We start from the raw sequence: 15,921 nt of genomic DNA on the forward strand, positions 1-15,921 counted from the left end.
CTCCGAGAACCACATTATAGTGACCATGAGGAGGTTACCCCATGTAACTCTACCCTCCCTAGCAACCGGGCCAATTTTGTTGCCTTGGAGACCTAGCTGGAGTTACTCAGCACACCCTGGATTCAAACTCATTACTCCAGGGATGGTAGTCAGCTTCAATACTCGTTGAGCTACCCAGGCCCCCACATAGTGAAGCTTTAAAGTACAGACTGACTGCTTATCATGTCTGAAGTCCCAACGCTGTTATACTACTTTTTATATAAGCACTCTTGGAATGCTACATGTCCATCATTTGGTTGAACCATTCCTGCATGTGCTACAAAAGATGTAAAAAAGAGGTAAATAGGGATAGCTGTTGCTCCCATGCTTCTTTCATTACATCAAGTGGAATCTGGGGCGGTCTACTGAGCAGCAACATGTGAATGCACTAGAAGCCTGAGGCACTTCCTTGTACCCAGCAGAATAAATGAAATTATGGGATCCCAGTCACACCCATCTTATTGAACTATATTTTCCAGCATCCTCTTGAGAGTAGTAAACAGATGTGCAGATTTTATGCACACCTACTTACACATGTCTAACATTAGTGGAACACAGACAGAGTTCCTTGTGACTATCTACGCAGCATTTGGGCACCACAGAATAGCTTTTATTAGGTCAGAAAATGATGGTGCCTCTATAGAAACCACATTTAGGCTAACAAGTGGGGCAAGGTCATATGCTTTTGTGTACGGTTGGTGTGGGGAACAGTGTTCAGGTGCAACTGATGTTAGGTTATGATGTCAATCTAATTCAGTGAGCCACAACTGTAGTTCCAGCTTTGGATATTCAGAAAATGTACAGTGATTTTGAATTATGCACTTGTGCCACATTCAACTTGTGCCACATTGAATCACATCACAAATGTGTTTATCAATAAAACTTACATTTGTGCTTAGTTGTTATCTTAACAATCTTAAAAAATGTATGTCAAAATGACCATTTGATTTACCCTGAAATCAACCCCATTTGACCAAATTACTAAAAAGCAGTATCCCCATCAGGGTTGGCAGGGTTACGTTTGAAATGTATTCCACTACAGATTACAGAATACATGCTGTAAAATGTAATTTGTAACTTATTCCGTTAGATTACACAAGTTCAGTAATGTATTCTAAATACTTTGGATTACTTCTTCAGCGCTGGTAAATTTTTTGACTTGTTTTGACTATATTAAGACAAAATACATATTAAAAGTACATTCTCTGAAAAACCTAAATATCTTATGCAGTGTTGCTTCTAAAGCAAGATAAAGCAAACTGATCTTGTTTTAAGGATTTTTAGATATGTTTACATGAAAACAATACAAAAATTATTATCAAGAATATGATTTTTGCCCTAATATCAAAGGTCTTACTATAAAAAAAGAAATTATGATACAATGTGAATTTTCTTGATAAAAAAAACATGATCATGCCTTGTAACTTGCATGTAAAATGGCTAGAAATAGCATTTTAGTTTAGCATAAAGCTGACAATTTACACAAGTTTATTTCTATTTCTTTTGCTCCAAACTTACTTCAAACGTACTTCTCTGTCTGCTCGTATGAATGTAACACATCATAAGAAAGTGTTTCACCACTGTTCAAATGCACTTTGGATCACATCATTTATATGTATAAATGTTTTCCATCTGAAAGGACTAAATATGAAATGACACAAATGACAATAAAATGCAAAGAAATCGCTTCAGTAATAAACATACTTTTTGAATGTAACTGTATTCTAATTACCAATTATTTAAATTGTAACTGTAGAGGAATAAAGTTACTTATATTTTGTATTTTAAATACGTAATCCCATTACATGTATTCCGTTACTCCCCAACCCTATCCCCCATCTGACATTTTTGCATCAGTTCAGTTGTGATTCTATTTCTGTCAAGCACAAACTCATTCAAAGGGCTCTGTTCTTGTGGGAACCAGGACATACTTGCATTCTTATAACAATGGTGAGTGCAATTGTTTTTCTAAAATAATTTTTTTACTGTACTAACGGTCACGTTTAGGGTTGCGATTTGAGTAAAGGCGCGGTCACTCAGCGAAATTCAGCGGGAAAAGGTTCCCCTTGTGGATTTAACAGTGACATCCGTGTGGCCGGTGCTTCGTACAAAGCTACAATGAATATTTACAATAAACAAGGATATTATGTTAGTGGTGAGTTTCTTTTAAACTAAAGTCTCACAGATTATCATGTGCAGCTGTAGCATTAATTAACACGATTATCATCTACCCACGTCAGCTTCACCTGTGGAATTTCGCCATGTGAAGGTATGTGTGACCAGGCCTTTAGGGCATAGAGTTAATAAAATATTCATTCCTGTTGACTGTATTACATAATTTACAACTAAAAATAGGATCGCTAGGAGATCACATGTGACCAAATGTTCAATAACATTTAAAGCTTCAGTCACCGGGGGGCAGTGATCTGAATTTTGGTAAGCACAAACCACTTTCAGCAGAAAGTGACCTACTGTTGCCGTATTTACAGGGCAACAACTGGATGCTCTGCATAAATGACTTTAAAGAGAAGAAGTTTTACTGGATGAGATTTGCTGAATAGAGCACTTACATAGAAACAGAGGTAACAAATGTGAATTCTGTTGTGCCCTTTGACATTTTCCTGTTTTCCGCTTCTGCTTTGGCACTATAATGGGTTATAGTACATTTGAATGCATTAACCCTTCATCATGCAGACTTCATCATGCATACACCCCCAGTGGCGGTTCTACGTTGAATTGCACCCTGGGCGAGACCACCTTTGAGCGCCCCCCCCCAAAAAAACACACACACAAAATTATCCACAAACAGTCATATTTTTTTATAACAACATTTCTCTTAAAGAGAAATTTATATTTCTCAATTGCACATATCCTTCCTAACATCCGACATTGTGCAGAATTGTGTTCATTGTCTTTTGGCAAACTATGACAGTTATCAGAACTTAAATATACACTATATACATAAATGTGCCAAACATATATACAATCAGATATATAAAAAATGTAACAAGTGCAGAGAGCAACAATAATATAACACATTAAGAATAATATACAAATAAAATATAGAATAGAATATATATATTATATATTACACACAAATGTGAAAACACACTAAAGAGATTACACTATTACACTATTGCACTAAGAACAGAAAACACAAACTAAAACTAAAACCTGACTTTTCTGGCTTTCCTTGATGCAAAATCATCAATGATGTCATCGTATGAAATCTGCTCCCCTATTGAGTGATTGATACTGATGATGGCAAGGCCAGTGAGCCGTTCCTGGGACATGGTTGATCTCAGGTATGACTTGATCAACTTTAGTTTTGAAAAGCTCCTCTCTGCTTGAGCCACAGTGACTGGCAGTGTAAGTGCAATCCTGATAGCAGTCCAAAAATTGGGGTAGATCTCCGATAGATCCTTATCATGCATAAAAGTGATAAGCTCAAGGAGGCTCATGGTCTTTGATGGCAGTTCAGGGAAGTTCTTAATTTCCTGCACAAGCTCTCTACTGTCCACATCAGAGTGCCCCTTAAAGTGCAGTGTGCTGCCTAGTGCCTCGCATTGCTCTGCCAGCTCCTCACCTGCAAGACTTGGGAAATTTGTCAAAACCCCGAATTTCTTTCCCACATTTTCCAATGTGGAAAATCTCTCCTTGATGGCTGACATGGCTGCATCAACGACAATGTTGAAGAATCCAACCTCCAACTTCCTAAGTGCATCACTGAAAGGTGAGAAGTCACTATGAGAAGTGCCGCTTTGTGGACCTCAGCCTTTTTTTTTTTAAAACAGCCTCCACATTCATCTCTTCACAAATGGTTTTGGCCGCCATCTGTGCAGTCACAAAGCCACTTGCCCTGTAGCTCTGGAGATCTCGCTCAGTCTTCTTCAAAAGACACATAGCTAGGTCCACATCCATACTAGGAGACTGCATGAGTTTGCTGGCATGCTGTATTGCAGATAGCATGTCATACCAAACAACCGTGCAGATGCTGAAGCGGTATGACCCCACCTCCTCAGACAAAGACTGGGCCTCAGCCTTTATAGCAGGGTCTTTGGTGTGGTCTTTCACCTCAATTAAAGCCTCTCTCACGGCAGCTCCCTGGTACCTCATGGGCTCGACGCTCTTGACCTTGCTCTCCCACCTTGTTTCTGCCCACATCTTTAAGGTGATGCTCACATGGTTCTTCAGTATGGCCCATCTTTGGGTGGAGGCTGAAAATAATGTGCAGAGCTTTTGAAGGACACCAAAGTAACTTATAGCATCAACAGATCCCTTAGCAGCATCACACACAACTAAATTCAATGTATGCGCTCCACATGGCACAAACAGAGCTCGGGGATTCTTTTCTAAGAGCCTGGCTTGAACTCCCTTATTTTTGCCTTTCATATCTGGGGTGCAGTCCAGAATTACAGAAAAGAACTTTGCAAAAGAGGCTGTTGTTCTTCACTGGATAAATCAGCCAACTTCTTGCCATCTTTTCACCACTTACTAATGTCTTCCTAAAATATTGGTGGTGGCAACTTCTCCCATCACTCTCATTCCTACGGAAAACAAAGCCAGGTGGCACCTTACATGGTCCTCTGCGAACCAGCTCAGTCCGAATCCTGTCAGTCAGATGTGAGGGCCAATTAGCAGGGTCGGTTGACAGAGGCTCATCCTCAGCAGTGGGGCTCAGTGGGGGTTCAGCTCCAGGCATTTCTATCACACAGCATTTTGGCACATTACTCAAAGCACATAGCAGTGGAACATAACACATAGGCCTACTCAGAAATTATCAGAAATATTAAAATTACATTAAATTGCAGTTGTTCAGTTGTCTTGTAGCCTAGGCATACCCCCTCCACACACACACACACACACACACACACACACACAAAATTCACCTGAAGGCTCATGCTGGAGAGAAGTAGAGGCAAAGTTGACTTCATCCTCAATATCAGATATTTGTGGAGAAATTTGTGAAGACATATGTGTAGCTGAGGACATAGATGGTAGCTCATCCTGAAGAGTCGAGACCATTCCAGAAGAGGCCTGTGTAGCGGGGGAGGTGGGTGGCTCATCCTGACCAGTGGCAGAGGATGCTCCAAAATATTTTAGAAGTGCCCCTGAACTGCAATTGAAATTGAAATTAAAAGACCATATGATGATGTTTTATAACAGCTAAAACAGCCAGTCAAATTGACCCCAAACATAATAAGAGAGACATAAACATGACAACTTCTTGACATTACCAAGACAACATAAATTGTCATAAATATGTCATAAACATGCAGATGAATTATCAAACTTAAGAAACCACTTAGCTTTATGGGTTAACTTTACATTAAACTGTCATGTGGTTGGTTTTGACATTGGCTGTCATGAAGCCATTATAACTGTGTCATGAATATTTTTCTTGACCTCAACTACAGTGGTACACATTGAATTTGTAATTAAAATGTCATTGTACCACTTGAGGTCAAGAAAAGTATACATGACACTGTTATAAAACAACTTGACAGAGTATTAACACTTAATGACATTTTACTGACATTCAATTTGTACTACTGGGAAAAAAGTGGTCAGAAAAATATTCATGACACAGTTATAATGGCTTCAGGACAGCCAATGTCAAAACCAACATGGCAGTTTAATGTAAAGTTAACCCATAAAGCCAAGTAGTTTCTTAAGTTTAATAATTAATCTGCTATGTCATGTTTTTTATGACATATTTATGACAGGTTATGATGTCTTGGTAATGTCAAGTTGTCAACAAAGGCATCTCAAACAAATAATGTCATATTTGCATTAAAAATGTCAGAATTGAGCGAGTGACACTTAATGACAGTTGTCATAAACATGCATAAAAACCTCCTTCATATTCATGGCATGTGTCATGTAGCAAATAAGTAGTAAATAAATAGCAAATGTCGTCTCTTTGAAACTACCTATAGATTAAAAAAAAATTCAGTTGGCTAATTACAGGGCCTAACGTAACCCAACTGATGGAAATAAATAATAACTGAACTTGTAACAGTTTGGTTACAAAGCACAATATTATGGTGAAATTAGATCTCGTGTTTGTTGACTTAAAACCGAATTATTGTTGTATAAGCATAGCAAGCATCATAGCAAATAGGCTAACAAACGTAAGAGTTACCAACAATTAACATTAGCCCTTCATTCATGACAACATGGATACCGTAATCATATCACAGAGAGAACATAGTTGCATACCATTATCTTTTGCTCGTTTCTCCTCTTCTTCTTTTCTTTTTTTTTTCTAAATTGTGCACCTGATGGCTTTGACCTTCTTCTTCTTCTTCTTCTTCTTCTTCTTTCAAAGTTTTATGGCGGTTGGCAAACCAGCTAAAAGGTGCATTTACCGCCACCAACTGGTCAGGAGTGTGAAGCATTAACAGAGTGAAGCAAATTATCAAAAAAAAAAAAAATATATATATATCAACCTATATTCTGTTAACCAATCCTGTTTCCTTTAGATACCTCATTAAAGCGCTATAGACCCTTTTCTCTTTCTGTGCGTTTTGAAATATGCTATTGACTGACAATGTATCAATACCTATGTAGCTTAATGTTTCTGCAAAATTGATTCTTTCTCTGTCGTATTCTGTGCACTGAATCAACACGTGTTCAACTGTTTCTGACAAGCCACATTTATCACAATTTGCAGATTCTCTTTTCCCTATGATGAACATTGAGAAATTAAGGCATGTATGCCCTATTCGAAGCCTAGATATTATGGAATCTTCCTTTCTGCTTCCGTATTTATTTCTCTCACCCCCAACTTTATTTTGAATTTTATACAGATGTCTTCCTTTTGTCTCCTTGTCCCATTTCTGTTGCCACATCTTGTTTAGGGCAGATTTTATTATTGCTTTGACTTCAGTTTTACTCAGTGTTACATTAATGTCTATTACATTACGCTTCAGAGATCTCTTTGCCAACTGATCAACCTCCTCATTACCCTCTACCCCCACATGTGCTGGAACCCATAAAAATGAAATATTTACACCTATTCTGTATATTCTGTACATATTTTGTAGTATCTCATACAAGATATCCTGCCTGGACGCTGACTTTCCACTATTTATACTCAGTAAAGCTGAATAGGAGTCTGAGCAAATCACTACATCCATAGGATGAACATCTTCCACCCATTGTAGTGCCATTAAAATTCCAATCATCTCTGCAGTATATACTGAAGCATGATCTGTAATTCTCTTTTCAATACTATATTTAAAATGTGGAATGTAAACTGCTGCTGCTGCATGTCCAGTATCTGGATTCTTAGATCCATCCGTGAATATTTGAATACTGTTATAATATTCTTGACTTAGGTGCTGCTTCACAACTATATCCTTTGTTATGCTTATTTCCTTTGTTTGTATCTTGTCTTGCAATGTTAGATCTACATCCGGTTTAGGGAAAAGCCATGGAGGTATTGATGGTATTACCACTGTGGGACTAATATTTATATTATTTATTTCTATGTTCTGGGCTTCTTTTCTACATTCCATCCAAAACTATTTATTTCTCCTTTTCCATACTCCCAGCATTTTTCTAGGATCTTTTTCACTGGGTGATTCTCATTGTGTCCCTTTAGAGTACTCCAATATGACATTTTTAATTGTAACCTCCTAACATCCAGAGGCATTTCTGCCATTTCTACCTGCATTGCTGGAATAGGGGATGTTCTGAATGTTCCACAACATATTCAGTAATGCTTGTGACTGAATACCATTTATTTTCTTTAACTTGGATGCTGATGCTGAGCTGTATATTATGCATCCGTAATCTATTATTGGTCTGATCATTGCACAATATATTCTTTTTAGTGATTGCCGACTTGCACCCCAATCTACCCCTGCCAGACATCTTAAAACATTTATTCCTTTTTACACTTATCTATTATTTTCTTTATGTGACTGTCAAATTTAAGTTTTGAATCCATCCACAACCCCAAATATCGAATTTCCGATACTTGTTCTAATGTTTGTTCATATAATTTTATTTTTATTTGTGGGCTACTCTTCTTTTTTGAGAAACAGATAACTTGCGTTTTTCTACTGACAATTTGAAACCCCAGATGTTTACCCATTTTTCCACTTCCTCTACTGCTCTCTGCATGCTTTTTTCAACAAATTTAACATTCCGTCCTCTTTTCCACATGGCTCCATCATCTGCATATAGGGATTTACCTATTCCTTGTCCTACCTGAGAAAAAATGTCATTAATCATTATATTGAACAATATTGGGCTACAAACACTACCTTGAGGAGTACCGTTATCTATTGTGTATATTTTTGAGTAACTTGAACCGATCTTGACCTGTATTGTACGCTTGAAAAGGAAATCCATTATCCAATTATACAACCTTCCTTTAATGCCTATTTTATCCAACTTAATTAATAGTCCCTCCTTCCACAACATATCGTATGCTTTTTCCACATCAAAAAACACTCCAACTAACACTTCTTTATTTATAAATGCTTTCCTGATTTCTGATTCTAGACATATGATAGAATCCATTGTATTGCGACCCTTTCTAAATCCACTTTGATGTGGGCATAAAATATTTTTATTTTCTATTGTGTAATTTAGTCTAGCTATTACCATTCTTTCCATTATTTTACATAAGTTTGATGTTAGTGCAATTGGTCTATAGTTAACTGCTCTGGAATGATCTTTCCCAGGTTTGGCTATTGGGACAACTACTCCATGTTTCCAGGAAGAAGGGAGTTTTCCTGCCTTCCATACTTTATTGAACAGATGCAATATGATATTCAACGATATATCTGATAATTTCTTTATCATCTCATTACATATATCATCCTTTCCTGGAGATGTATTTCTTAAACCTGTCAATACCTGTTTGAGTTCATATAAAGTAAAATCTTCATCCAGAGTGTTTTCAGACGGCCTTCTTTGGACCATGATATTAGGATTATCTCTTATTGCTTGCTCTCTTTGCCTTCTCATATCCTCTGATATGTTACAATTACTGTGTATCTTTACAAATGCTTTTACTAACACCTCTGCTTTTTCACTTTCAATCATTATATTTTTGTCCTCATCTATTATTACAGGTATATTTCTATACATTTTATTCCCTCCCATTTTCCTAATCATTCCCCATAATTCACTTATATCTACACTCTCACCAATTTCATCGCAGAATTGTCTCCAGTATTTTCTTTTAGCAGATCTAATTACTCTTCTAACCACTGCCTGAGATCTTTTGAATATTATCACATCCTGAAAGGAATATGTTTTCTTTACCTTTTTAAACGCCTTATTTCTAATTGAGATTACCTCACTGCAGTTCTCTGTCCACCATGGTACACTTTTTCCTTTTCTTTCTCCTAAACTTTTCCCAATTACCTCCTCAGCGGTACTACAAATGATCTCATTAATTGTATTATTTAATTCCTCAGGTTCCTGTTTATCATTTACAATTCCTAACAATTTAGCCTCACTTACTTCTTTAAACTTTTCCCAGTCCGCCGTTTTAAATTTCCACCTGGGGATTTTCTGTTTTATATTTTGTTCCACTTCTATACCTACTACACATCTGATGGGGTAATGATCACTACCTATTGTAGTTTGATCAAGCACTTCCCACTTGCATTGTCTTGCCAGACTTTGAGACACTATAGTTAAATCTATTGCTGACTGATGACCTCTTGTTACATCTATCCTTGTTGCTCTTCCATCATTTAAACACACTAGATCATTATCATCTAATATACTTTCCACCATATTTCCATTATGATCATTAATTTCACTACCCCACATTGTACTATGTGCGTTGAAATCCCCACACCACACTAATTTGAAGCTACCCTCACCACCAACTTTTTGTTTTAAATCTTCTTTAATCCTATCACAAGGATTATAAAAGTTGATTATTCTAATTTTCTGATTTCTTGTGCTTACCTCCACCACTATCGATTCAACTTCTCCATTCACATCTATCTCCCGAAATTCTAATCCTTGTTTAATTAGAGTCACTACACCACCACCATTTTTTATTTTCCTATCATTTCAGTAATACTTCATATTGAGGAACAACAAAGTTTAAATGAGGTTTTAGCCAAGATTCTTGTATGCAAATAATATGTGGTTTTTCTTCATATTCATCAATATATTTTTTAAATTCTTGCCCATTTGCTATTAGGCTTCTAGCATTCCATTGCAATATTATCAGTACCATTATAATCCTCCACATGAAGCCTCGCGAGTTTGTTATTTGCATCTTTAATTTCTCGTTTACCTGTTCAACTGTTAATCCGTCTGCCTGTAAGTACTTTTCTGCTGCTCTAATTATTATTCTTATTCTTTCTGTACGGCTTTCTGTTTGTGCTGAGCAATTTATTACTTCCGCCATAAAGGTGGTAAACGCCAGTTTGTCTATATTGATGGTGTTATTACTTATTATCTCTCGGGTCTGCCTCTGCATTCTTTGTTCATCCGCACTCTCTTGTGCATTTCTCTGTTCTGTCCCTTTCACTCTTTTTATGGCCTCAGCGTAACTTATTCCTTCCGTTATTTTTACATTTTGTATCTTGACAGCATTCTTTCTCACCTGACACCCTCCATATGCCGCACTATGCTCCTCTCCACAGTTGCAGCACTTTGGTTTCACTCCTTCTTCACATTTTCCGTACTCATGATTGCCACTACATCTTGCGCACCGTTGTTTCCCTTTACACACCGATGCCACATGTCCATATTTTTGACACTTGAAACATCTCAATGGAGGGGGATATATGGTCTTACTATATAACTCATAAATCCTAGAAACACTCTTTCTGGCATTCTATCCTCATCAAAATTAAGCATCACCGATAAGCTGTCCATTCTCTCCTTATTATTGGTATACTTTAATCTTCTAGCTTCAATCACTGAGGCGCCTGATATGCTTTTCTTAATTACCTCTTCGGACACATTAGTGGGGATTCCTGTGATCACCCCTCTCACCCATTTTTATCTCCCACTGCTGAGCAATTTACTTTTTGTCCCATCAAAGATTTTAGCCCAAGAGCTTTCTTTTGTTGATTACTATCTTTACAGAAAAGCAACAGTTTACCTTCCTGTAACATCCTAGCACTTTCTATGTTTCCAATCGTTTCTTTTACCGCTTTTGACAGTTTTAAAGGATTCACAGATCTTACACCTTCTGTCATGAATTTTATTATTACCTTATAATCTTCTTTCCTCCTTCTAGTCAGATGGTTTTCTCTCTCACTATCCGTACCCGATATTTGGCTTACACTCTTTTTCCTTTTCCGATTTTCTACTAAGTTCCATTTACTTTGATTATAACCCTCACTCCCACCGCCTGCATCTTCTTCCATCTCCGGATCGCTTCCGGAACTACCGTCACTTCCTCCCATTAACGCTCCAGTCACTGCCCAGTGTTGCCAACCGCCACCCTCACAGAATGCTAAAAGTCTCAAACACCTCCATTCTGGCTTTGACCTTTTCCTATCCATCCCTGTTTATTTGGCACTCGACAATCAACAGATTTCCCATCCCCCGCCCCCCAACACTGTCACTCACGTTACGAGTCACGGCCAGAAGTCAAGACTAAACCAATTCACCTTGGTGAGGTGACCACATAATCGTTTTGTATTACTTATTTTTATTAGCCATTTCACACAGAAAACAAAAATGTGCAGGAACTATAGGCCTGTATTTATAATATTATGAATAAAATGTGCGTTATTTGGAAGAAAGTCGAGTGTGACTGACTTTAGCCCACTAATTTCATTAGAGTATTGCTCCCCCCCAATCAGTCACCCAGAGGTGAACTATCCCCTGCCTGCTGCGCCCCCTCCCCTTTCCCCTTCTCACACACGGCACCTTCTCAGCACGCAGGGGCGCAAATTTGCCAATTCCCCAATTCCCCACACAGTGAAATGATAGATAATAGAAAACCTCTATGTAGAAATCCGCTTCGCGGCGCAGAGGATTTTTATTTTTTTTATTTTTTTTAAACTGCTCGTGCCGCCCCCCATGTGACATGAAAAAATGCCGCCCCGGGCGAATGCCCTGTTCGCCCGTGCCTAAAACCTGTACTGTACACCCCCAAATTCCTCCTCCAAACACACATGCCTGAGGGGTCAAATTGATTGCTCATTAACATGCTGCTGTTTTTTTAAATCAGGATGATTTCTCCGAGGTCTCCAGCCAAGAGTTAATTTTGCATGGAGTAAGCAACCTTGAACACCTCATTAATGGAAGATTTAAACTTAATTTTATACTTTTACTCAATTAGTGCTTCTCTGGCACATTCCAATCTGCCTGAAGGACCCATGGGTTTGTTTCATTGTTTTGATTTTCCTGACTGCCTAGGGAAAAAAAAATATTTCTTTGAAGTTACTTTCTTTAAACTATGACTTTTAATGCTTGTCTTAAATTTATTTCCCACAGATGAATCATCTGTTTATATTAAAAAAGGAGCAGAGTAGCTTGGTGCTTTAGGCTTTTGAGAGTGAAAGGCAGAAAGCTACATTTCTCTCTTCTATTATCTTCAATAAATGGATATAAATCAAGTAAGTGACATATTTAAGATTTACAAAACAAACAAACAAAATGCCATCGAAGAAAATTAGCAACGTAGTTTGAGGAGATCAGAAAATCCTTAAACTTCATGTCGGATGAGTTGAGCAAAGTCGCTAAACAACAAGCTATGCTACTTGATCTGATGGATGAAGTTAAACAATTGAAGAACCTTGTGAAAGAAAATTATAAGAAAATTTAAGGATTAGAGAGAAGGATTGATGATCTGGAACAATCTACAAGAATGGATGATTGAATTATAAGTGGATTGGAAACAAAACACCAAACTTATGCTAGTACTGTGGCTAGAGATAAAGTCGGTGAAGATGTTTTGCCAGAGGATCTACAAATGCTGGAAAAACAAGTAATAATGTTCTTTGAAAGTAAGAATATGAACATTCAGAGCAATAACGTTGTGGCCTGTTATATCCTTCCCCCGAAAAAACAGCGGAACGAAGCCTGCCATAGTTGTTCGGTTTGTGAATCGGAAGCACAAGACCGAGCTACTGAGGGAGACAAAGAAGTTGAAGGGTTCAGGGATGTATCTGAATGAAAATCGTACAAAAAAGTACGCTGACATTGCTAGACGCACACGCATTCTGAGGAAACAGAACAAGATACAAGCTACATGGAATTCCTGTTGTGATGATACAGCTGAAAGTATGAACATTTGAATTTCAAAACTTTCAATCACACAGACCATAAAATGTATGAGACTGGAAATGATATTGACCCGGAAAACCATTTTTTCAATAATGTAAATAATAATTGTGAGTATTATACAGAAGAACAATTTAAAAGAAATGTGAAAATGGAGGGTGCATTATCAATAATACATCTTAATAGTAGAAGTCTTTATAGAAACTTTATAGAAACTTATATATTTGTGCCAGTTTAACAAGTTGAATGTGATTGCTGTGTCAGAGACTTGGCTTGATAATGAGAAAGAACAAGAGGTAGAATTGGAAGGATATAGGTTGTTTACGATTAACAGAGTTAATAAAAAAGGAGGAGGAGTTGCTCTGTATGTTGATACAGCATTAAGATGCAGTTTGATTAAAAGTAGGTCAATTACTATAGAAAATATATTGGAATGCTTAACCATAGAAATCGACATTGAAAGATCTAAAAATATAATTATTAGTTGTGTGTAAAGAACACCAGGAACCTGTATTGACACATTTATGAATAACTTAGTTGGTGTGTTAGACAAATGGAATGAGAACAAGGTACAAATTGTATGTGGAAATTTTAACATTGATTTGTTAAATCCAAACAGACATAAGAGGACAACAGATTTTATTAACACAATGTATAGTAAAAGCCTATTTTCTGTGATTACAAAACCAAACAGAATAACAACAGACACTGCTACATTGATAGATAATATATATACAAATGAAATTGGAGGAAAAATAGTAGGAGGGTTATTTATAAATGATATGACTGATCATCTTCCAGTTTTTGCAATCTTTCAAATATTAAAAAACAAAATATATGAAAATAGGACAAATAATTATAAAAAGATTCGACATAGAACATTAGAAGCCATTGCTGCCCTTGGGGAGGACTTAAGGAAACAAAACTGGAGTGAGGTTTATGTAAATAAAGATCCTAATAGAGCCTATGATGCTTTTTTGGCCATACTAATTGGGCAATATGAAAAACATTGTTTGTCAAAGAAAGTTTTAAAGATGCACAAAAATGACGACAAGCCATGGATTACTAAGGGAATAGAGAAGGCAAGAAAAAGAAGAATGCATTATATAGGAAATTTATCTTAACAAGAACAAAACAAGCTGAAAACAAATATAAGATATATAAAAATAAATTAATAAGTATTATAAGATTTGTAAAAAGGACTATTATCACAAACTATTGGAGAGGTTTAAGATTAATACTCAAGCAACATGGAAAGTACTTAACAGCATTTTGTAAATGATGATACAAAAATTATAAATAAACTGAATGATATTGTCAATAAATGTAATGAGTATTTTGTAAATATTGTATGTAAGTTATCTAAAGAGATTGTAGAGCACAGAACTGGGGATAGGTTAGATGAAGTGAATATTCCTAGTAACATCCAATCAATATAGGTTAGGGGAGCTGATGAAAAGGAAATACTTGACACTGTTACTAATTGTAAGAATAAAAATTCTACTGATTGTAATGACATTGACATGTCATTATTAAAAAACATTATAGAATATATTGTAAAACCATTTACATATATCTGTAATCAGTCCTTTTTAACAGGTATATTTCCGAGTAATATGAAAACAGCTAAAGTTATTCCTATTTTTAAAACATATTTTTACCAATTATAGACCAATATCTCTGCTTTCCCAGTTTTCAAAAATCTTAGAGAAATGATTTGTACATAGGCTTGATAATTTTATAGATAAACACAATTTATTGAGCTATCATAGGTATGGCTTTAGAGCTAATAGGTCAAACTCAGTGTCGGTGATGGAACTGGTAGGAGAGATTTCCACTGCTATGGATAATAATGACTATACTGTGGTGGTGTTCCTAGATTTAAAAAAAAGCTTTTGATACCAATGATTACAGTTTATAAATGATGAAACTGGAGAGATATGGTATAAGAGGAAAAGCCTCCTCTTGGTTAAGAAGTTACATATAAATTTGTACAAATAAATAATGTTAAATCAGAATTAATGAAAGTCACTTTTGGGGTTCCATAAGGTTTGGTGCTAGGCCCAAAATTGTTTGTACTTTATATAAATGATATATGTGTGTCTAATCTATAAAAATAGTCCTGTTTGCAGATGACACAAATTTATGTTGTTCCGGTAAAAATTTGGAACAGCTTCTGAACACAGTGGAAATCAAATTGATAGTCTTAAAAAAATGGTTTGATGATAATAGACTTTCATTGAATTTAAGTAAAACAAAGTTCATAATATTTAGTAATCGGCAATGTATTACTAAAACTAAAATTAGAATTAATAATGAGGAAATAGAAAGAGGGTATGAAAATACATTTCTGGGTGTTATAATAGATTAAATATAAATTAAGTTGGAAACCACATATAAATAATGTGAAAAAAAATTGTCTATATCCATTGCATTTTTAAATAGAACAAAACATATTTTGAATGAAAACTCATAAAATGTATGTGGCAGCGGGGGCGTGGTCAAGCGCCCGTCCGGGAGAGAAAAGCGGTAAGGGCGCTCACACCTGAGCTAAATTATGTCTAACACCTGTGTCTAATTGCAGTAGCGTGAGGAGAGCGGCATAAAAAGCAGCAGCAACAGAGCCTCGAGAGAGAGAACCTGACGCCAACA

The 15,921-nt window shown here is 36.4% G+C and overlaps 1 protein-coding gene across 1 annotated transcript; it reads right to left on the reverse strand.

The window, feature by feature from the left end:
* Positions 1 to 2,916: 2,916 nt before the first annotated feature.
* Positions 2,917 to 11,567, reverse strand: LOC127622311 (uncharacterized). The gene is made up of 5 exons (XM_052096378.1): positions 11,527 to 11,567; positions 6,262 to 6,334; positions 4,929 to 5,155; positions 4,618 to 4,743; positions 2,917 to 4,256 (listed from the first exon to the last, which is right to left on the reverse strand). Exons 3-5 carry the CDS (start codon positions 5,062 to 5,064, stop codon positions 3,784 to 3,786), a joined length of 735 nt encoding a protein of 244 aa, XP_051952338.1. The 5' UTR covers positions 5,065 to 5,155; positions 6,262 to 6,334; positions 11,527 to 11,567; the 3' UTR covers positions 2,917 to 3,783.
* Positions 11,568 to 15,921: the final 4,354 nt, after the last annotated feature.

The sequence above is a fragment of the Xyrauchen texanus genome, chromosome 28, assembly GCF_025860055.1.
Source record: "Xyrauchen texanus isolate HMW12.3.18 chromosome 28, RBS_HiC_50CHRs, whole genome shotgun sequence".
NCBI lineage: Eukaryota > Metazoa > Chordata > Actinopteri > Cypriniformes > Catostomidae > Xyrauchen > Xyrauchen texanus.